Raw genomic sequence first — 7,847 nt, 5'->3', positions numbered from 1 at the left:
AATCCCAAATTGTGCCGAAGGCTGTTTTCTGATTCCTAGGTGAAACTGAACAAAGCAAACAAGTTTTCAATTGTTTTATACATTCTTTAACTGGAAATCTTTGAGAAAAGCACTGGCAAAAGTTGCCAAGATGAGGTGGATGGTAGGGTAAATGATTCCATTAGACGCCCTCTGAGAAATGTGTACCTTAACTCCTGGTCTGTGAAGTGAAAAAAAAAAAAAAAAGTTTTTTTTTTTTTGTTTTTTGTTTTTTGTTTTTTTTTAAAACTTTGGGTTTTGCTTAAATAGTAATGAAACGCGCTTTGGGATTGTGGTCTAACATGGTGCTGTTGGGGTGCACTTTAATTACGATTACTAACCACAAGGTTTCTGAGGCAGGGCCTTTCTTGGGCCAACATGGCTGCCAAAGTCCAGCTGTGACTCCTCCCAACACCCAGCATGAGCATTCCCTGGCTTCCTCAAACTCAAAGTCTAGAGCTTCCTCATAGAAGCAGAAGCACAACAGAGTGATTGCATCTCTTTTCTAGACCTTTGCCTACCTCCCCTATCCCAAACAGACGTCAGCAGGCAGGGATGATTTAAAGCAGTACTTCTTCACATTCCAGCTATTTGTTTATTTAGGTGTTTATTGGCTTGCCTTAATCATTCAACAAATATTCCCTGGGGCATGGTCTGTATGTCCAGTGCTGGCTTAGCACTGCCAAGAGCTGACATTTAGGATGGACATTTGAGGAGTTCCAAGAACTGGGCTCCCCTGTTGGTAGTTTATAGAGCTCCATCTGATAAGATCCAAATCAGTTCCTCTCATGCACAAACTGGTACAAGTACATTCTTCAGAAAAGCCCAGCATTTTCCCAACCTCTAGGCTTCTAAGTATTTTGTTACTTCTGCCTGGAAGTTTCTGTACGTTTTCAGCAGGACTATGGTCTCTCCTCACCTGTTGGCTGGACCTTGTCTCTTGGCAGGGAAAAGTTGGCAGCTGGGAGTGCCCAGCACCAGGACAGGGCACTATTCCTTTAGAAAACAACTATCGGAGTCAGGCCCCGTGCCAGCCCCTAGGGTACTCCCATTGACATGGGCACAGTGCCTGTCCTCAGGGAGCTTCCAGTCACAGGAACGATGAAATATGACGGCTGGGATAGCAGTCTGTCTAGGGACAGGGCGGGGCACTAGGAGATGCCAGTCATTTCTCCGGGAGCTGGGCGGGGCCTTTTTAGGTGACGTCAGCTTTTAGGTGACTCTTGACAGTGGAAAGAGCGTGCCAGGTGGCCAAGAGAGGACAGGAAGGGCACTCTTGGCAAAGGGAACATCTTAAGCTCAGGAGCTGAGTCAGTGGGTGTGAGGGGAGAGCCATTACATTCTTCTTGAACTGAAATGAAAGCCTGGGTGTCTTTGATGGCCGGTAAGATGTATAGGTCAACCTAAGCAGAATGGCCTAAAACGGCTATGACAAAAAAGGCAGAAAACAAAAACAGGTCTACTTTTGCTCATTTTAAAATACTGAAAAAATTCAGATGGATTCTGATGCTCTTTATTGTCTCCTTTATACTTCCCTGTATTTAAAAAATTAAAATAATTGTCGGCATTACCTGCTGCCCACGCACTCCTCGGTCTGCAGGGGGCGCACCGGCTGCCACCCTCCCTCTTTCAGGCTGATGGGCGGGGCCTCTCGGGCCGGTGTGGTACTGACCATTGGCTGGATGGGCCGTTCGTCACGGCGTCCCGCCCCCGCCCTACGTCACATGACGCAGCCCATCATGGCGGCGGGAGCGCGGCTACCCTGGCCCGCGGCTCCGCAGGGCTGCTGCCGTTGCTGCTTTTGAGAGGTGGCGGCGGCGGCGGCAGAGGCGGGCGGGCGGGAAGGATGGTGTTTCTGTGGCCCGGGCGGCGGGTGCGGACCAGGAGTCAGGCTGAGGTTTGGCCGAAGCGACGTGTGCTCAGGAGCAGCCGGCGCGGGTGCCGCTGAGGCAGGCAGGACCGACTGACGGAGAGACCGACGGAAGGCGACCCGAGAGCCGGCCCCGGGGCCGCGCGGTGGGCGAGATGCCGGGGCCGCCGGCGTTGCTGCTGCTGCTCTTGCTCCTGGCCGCCGGCAGTGCCGGGGCCGCGCCACTTCCGCAAACAGGTGCAGGTGAGCGGGCCAGCTTCGGAGACGGGGCTGCGGGAACCCAGGCTGCGGGGCCACTGCGACGGGGGTGGCTGTGGAGGAGGCTGCGGGCCCGGTCCGGCGTCGTCGCCGAGGAATCGGAGAGACTGCCGGGGCGGGAGGTTTCTGCCGCAGGGGCGTGGGGTGGGGGAGCGGGCAGCCTCTCCAGGGCCGAAGCGGGGGCGAGGCGATGCGGTTGGGGCTGGGGAGGGCGGCTAGCGGGCTGCCGATCGACCCCTCCCGGGGTAGGCTGCGGTACTAGCTCTGAACCTGTTGCCCGAAGGTTCTCAGCCTACATCCCTTTCTGGCAGTTCTGCTTCCCTTTCAGATGCCACCTGCCTCCTGTGCGTTTCTCACATCTTATAATAAGAACCGTTTCTTAGCCCTAATCCTACTTAAATGCAAATGACTTGGTGAGATGTGCGGAGTTTCCTTCGCTCTCTGCAACTTGTTCTGAAGTTGTAAATTGATTTTAGATGCTGTGCTTTTTATTCGGATTGAATTTCTGGTGATGAGAAGGAAACAACTCTGTAAATATTTCTATTTTAGGAAGCCAGTGATTAGAGTAGCAGCGTTTGAATAACTATTGACAGAATGACCCAAGGGTGATTGAAGTTTCTATTTTAGCTACGTCAGGGTGTGATTTTCTTTTTTTCTCCCCATTTTCTCAACATCGTTTTCAGTTGTGGTTTATTCTCCCAGATAAAACTTTACCCCAGGAAAGTGTCCCAAGTTGGTTTTTTTGTTTGTTTGTTTGTTTTTGTTTTTTTCCTTAAAGGAAAAAAAAATCTGGGGTAAGATCTAGTGTTTATCCTTAAGCAGAGACTGAAACTTTGTAGATTCGTGAAATTTTAGTATTGGAAGAGGCCTTAAAGAAAATTGAGTTGGATATCTTTGTTTTGCAGTTGAAGATACTGAGGCCCTGGGGGTCAAATGACCTAGCCAAGGTGACACAGCTAAATTGTCAGCGGAGCCACATCTAATACCCAGGTCTTGGATTCCCCTAGTTGTGTGATATTTCCACTTCCTCACTTCAAGCAAGCCTTGTAAATGTTTAGGCATACTCCTGAGGTTAAGAGTTATTTTTAAATGATGTTCACTGGGTACACAATGTGGAAGTTACCTTCCCCAGTAAAGACAAACACTTCTACAATGAAAGTTATGTATAATTGTTTCCAGAGCTGCACCCGGTTATGTCATTGAGTGTCCTTTAGTTGAGTATTAACTGTTACCATTGTACCATGTAATGTATCACTAAATTTTTGCCACTGCCTTAGATCAAATATTTGTTAGGTGAATTCTGTTTTCTGATCTGATAAGAAAAATAAATCTTATTCGAAGTGTATGTTGCTCAGGTAAGAGTCACAAAACATACCTGGGAAGTTATAAAATGCCAAATAGAAAGATGTTGATGTTGATATTGAAAGAAACCGATGGTGAAATTGAAAATTAGCACTACAGTAGGATAGTGGACAGAGAGTATTTCGTGAGAAGGATTCAAGAAGTTTCCAGATGACTTTGCACTTAAATTTTTATATTTTTTGGAAGACAGGTTCTGTGTGAGTGTCTGCCTATAAACCTCTTAACAGGGCTTTTATTCCATTCTTCCACTCTTCTGTGGAGCTGTGAATCATAAAATCTGAGGTTTTTTGGGAGCATTGTAAAACAAAACAATCAAAAATTAATCCATAAGTAGAAATACCAGATTTTGACATAAACAAAGCATAAATATTTGCTAACTTGTAGCAGCTTTTGCAGATTTTCCCTTCATATTCTGTTGATCAGAAGGTATATGATTAGACATATAGCATATGAATGACAGTTTCCTAAGGTTAAATTCTGTGGAAAAGATGTATAATCATACATAGATTTGGGGATTTGTATTTCTGTCCAAAAGAGATTATTAATCCCGGTAACAGAGATGGATTCTTGATGAAGATGTATTAGGCCAGGAAGAATAAAGAAACCTTTGAGCTAATCCTGGGAAGTGATCTCACTGGTTAAGAAAGACGAACCCTTCCTGAACATATATGCTAGATAAAAGAGCAGTTAAGTGTTAAAAACATAGTAACTCTCAAGCCTTTGATTATCTGGGGGGACTGGCCATTTTCCTATTAAGGGTAGAGCCATTGCATAGTGTCGTTTGTCTCCTTGGCATTATTCTTTCTCCTTGAATTTCAAACTGGTTAATGATGCCTTGAAGAAAGCATAGCATATCAAAAATAGGTTGAGAAAAATGCTTGAATTTAACCTTTGCATGCAGAAAGAAATAAGTCAGTTAACTAAAATTAAGCCAAAATTCATTTCTAGGTTTGGAAGGATACTTACCCATTCAGTCATAATTAAGCTTTGTAAGTTATGTGGATTGCCTTTGCCCATCAGGCAAAAAGGCATTTCATTTGTTTGTTTTTAAGTTTTTATTTTAATTCCAGTTAGGTAACATACAGTGTTATATTAGTTTCAGGTGTACAAGGAAGACATTTCTTGCTTGAACTTTATTTTGGGCCTCTATTGCTCTGGGAGTTGCTTACACCCTCTTTGGGGGCCTCTTCCTGAGAATGTCTATTTCTGCAAGGGCCCTTGTTAGGCAGATGGAGATCCCCTTGGTCCTCACTAGGAAGCTTCCATAAAGGGAGAGAGTCCACTGTTTTCACACATAGTGAAATTACCGAACTAAGGTTAAAGTTGAGAAATTATTTTCTCCTGGTCATAGTTATCAGATCATTCTCCTAGAAAACATTTATGTACCTATTGTAAGATTCTCGGGATTCACATCGTAAAGATTGTCTGTTTGTATTTGTGAAGGCATTCCTCTAAGTCCACAGTTTGTTATTAATATTAGGATAGTGGTTAGACAAGGAAACCCACTTCTATTGTTCTGTGGCATATTAGGTCACCGAGTACAGAGGAAGCTTTTAGCAGTTCCAGTTAAAGGAGCTCGCGGAAGTCTGTGAAGCCGGTGGGACTCGGCTACTTATTAAACAGCGGCTTGTGAAACCGGGGCTCTCATTTTAGATTAAACAAACAGACTTGGATCTTGAAAAAGATTCTGCGGTAAAGGAAGTGCTTTCTAAAAGTGTGAATTTTTGTGTTTATTTCAATAGCTTCAGAGAAATAAAAATGATTTTCAACAGGATTTCAATGCAGAGATTTTCAGGATTTATGGCCGTAGGGCTTGAGATTTGATTTCGGTTGGGAGTGTTGTAGTTGCTCTCAGTTCGTGGTATTTTGGGGTTAACTAAATATGCTCACTTGCACAGGAATTAGGAAGTCTGTCCAACAGTTTTGTAGCTGATCAGCATTGAAGTTATCAAATCCCTACAGTTTGGCTGATATCAACGTGTTGACTGTTCATGCAATTCTCTTGAAATTTAGGGAGTCCTCAGGTCTGGTGTGTCACTTAGATAGCAGCTGTAACATGTCACAAAGAAGACTTTATAATGTAAATGAAATGTAAAATGTAAAAATGTAAAATGTAAAAGAACCGTAAGGGGTTCTGCAACAAATGAGTCTTCAAAAGAGTCCTTGTAGGTGGACATATTAAGCCAACCTTTGAGTCCTGTTAAGAGTGAAAGTCGTGAACCAATCATAAGAGCGGATGGTTGTGGGAGGACAGAGCTCGGACTTTGGAGTTGGTCTGGATGGGAGGCCTTCCCTTGCCACTTCAATAGTGTTGAGACCTTGGGCCAGTTCCTTGACCTTCCAAGCTTCTCAGAACTCAACTCAGAAAATGGATAATGATATTTACCCTAAGAGTTGTGGGAGGTCAAGTCATGGTGGTGTGCCATGCCTGCTACATTAGGCTTCTTCATTGCTTCAGATTTCCTTGTAAAATTGAGGGGTTACCATGGAATCGACGAGTGGTGAGTGGTATGGTTCAGAGAATGAACTCCAAGTGGTAGCTGCTTATCATGGCATGCCTAGAGTTTACTGGATTTAAAAACCCTTGTTACTTAAAATAACTTGTATGATGGGTAAAGAAGAGATCTTTCACAGAGAAATCTGGCTGATTTAAGGATAATACATAGGCTGGTATTGTTACTTCTTGAAACTCGTAATGTTGGGGAATTGTGCTAGAAATTTTTAGGATTATCTGGATTAGTTCACTTTTATGTAATAAACCTGTTTTCAAATGTCAAGATTATTAAAGCTCTTGCATGTGAACAGTTTCTGGTTTTAATGTACCTAAAGGAACCATGAGCAATGCAGGTTAGCTGATCCCAAACAAAATGTATATTTGAATGAAGCATCCCTGAAAACAGCCTGCTAAGCTGGGCCCTTAGAAGGTGTCATTTGGAGAGATGACTATAACTGAGTTTCTTCCTCCCTCTCTTTTAAAAAGTCATGTGTTTTTGTAGTCTTTTGTTTCTTACTTTTCTTAAAAGGTCTATTTATCTTCTTTTATTATCTTTTTAAAGCTTATTTAAGTAATCACCACACTCAACATGAGTTGATAACCATGTTAAGTCGATGAGTTGAGTTGATACCAACATGAGTTGATACCAATATCAAGAGCCACATGCTCCCCCGTCTAAGCCAGCCAGGCTTTCCTTAAGAGGTTTATTTATTACTCAGGCACAAGGAAAGGAATATTAGAAAGAGGAGAAGTTGTACAAATGATCCTGGTCTAAAACACTCCTATCTAGGGTTGTTTTTAGTTTCAGTTCTCAACTTTTCTGTAAATCATCAGGTGAAGACCCCGTAAGAAAAAATGGAGGAAATATGGTAAAATCGGTGTGTCAGAGCAAAATATTGGAGTGAAGTATTTTTAAATTGTTAGCAAGTGACTAATTTGGAACCGTGCCTTGGCATTACAGTTATTTGCCACAAAGAACAGGCATATCAGAAAAATAACCTCAGTGTTTAAAAAAAAGGTATTTTTCTCCCCTCAAAGGTTAGCACAATGCAGAGATTCCAAATTTCACTTAACTTTATTGTGAGTCAAATGGGAAAGATAAGGATTGTTGACACTAGATGCCTCAGGTACCCCAAACCACAGCATGGGGAGTACCTCTCACTCTCTATGGCCCATCTTGGTTTCTAAGCCAGTGCTAAGCCCCTGTACTCTTCTGCCCTCCTGGGGCTTGCAGGGATAGTGGTGGCACAGCTTGGCAGTATTTTGAACAGTTTGGCAGATTTTGCATTTTACTGTGTAACGTGTCTTTTTAAAAGGCCTAAATTACCATCGAGTCAGATAGGTGCGCCAAGACCCATGTGCCGTGGCTAGAGTAGCCCCTGGCCTCTGGCATCGGAACCCAGTTTGGGAAGCCTTAGTCAGGAAAAGTCAGTGCAACCAGATTTCCGCCATAGGGCATCTGTGGTCCCTGCCTCCACTGTCCACCTTTTGTGGTACTTCAAGAGCAAAGTTACTCTGCTTCTCATTCGTAAATTATTCCCAGCTCTCCTTACATTCTCTCTCTTGTTTGGCTCTTCCAGCACCTCTCTGTTGTTGTCTTTTTCTTTCTGGTCTTTTCTTTTCAGCCCTTTGCTGCCCCAATCTCCCTACCAAGACCTTTCTTCTTGCCCAGATCCTAGAGATTGCCTCCCGCAATGAACTCCTACCAGAATGTTCACTGGTGGAACAAGATGTTCTGTTGGGTGCAGGATGAAAACATTGGAGCTTCAGTTTTTATTTACTTTCATTTCATTCTTTAAAAATTTTGACTTATGTGACTTTTTAAGGTACAGAATATATTGGTAC

The 7,847-nt window shown here is 43.6% G+C and overlaps 1 protein-coding gene across 2 annotated transcripts in view; it reads left to right on the top strand.

Annotated features, from left to right (window-relative positions):
- The first annotated feature begins 1,738 nt into the window (after positions 1-1,738).
- The window catches only part of LMTK2 (lemur tyrosine kinase 2), an 83,459-nt gene continuing 77,350 nt past the window's right edge, over positions 1,739-7,847 (top strand). Inside the window, exon 1 of one of the 2 annotated variants that reach the window (XM_032872689.1) lies at positions 1,739-2,125. In XM_032872689.1, the coding sequence (XP_032728580.1) occupies positions 2,044-2,125 (82 nt within the window). In that variant the 5' untranslated portion in view covers positions 1,739-2,043. Of the gene's footprint in view, positions 2,132-7,847 lie in introns of both variants that reach the window. The other variant, XM_032872688.1, reaches the window with a different exon arrangement.

Source organism: Lontra canadensis, unplaced genomic scaffold, assembly GCF_010015895.1.
Source record: "Lontra canadensis isolate GAN:19392208 unplaced genomic scaffold, GSC_riverotter_1.0 scaffold45, whole genome shotgun sequence".
Lineage (NCBI taxonomy): Eukaryota > Metazoa > Chordata > Mammalia > Carnivora > Mustelidae > Lontra > Lontra canadensis.
The sequence above is the reverse complement of the archived record's forward strand: the minus strand, read 5'-3'. Positions and strand labels throughout refer to the sequence as shown.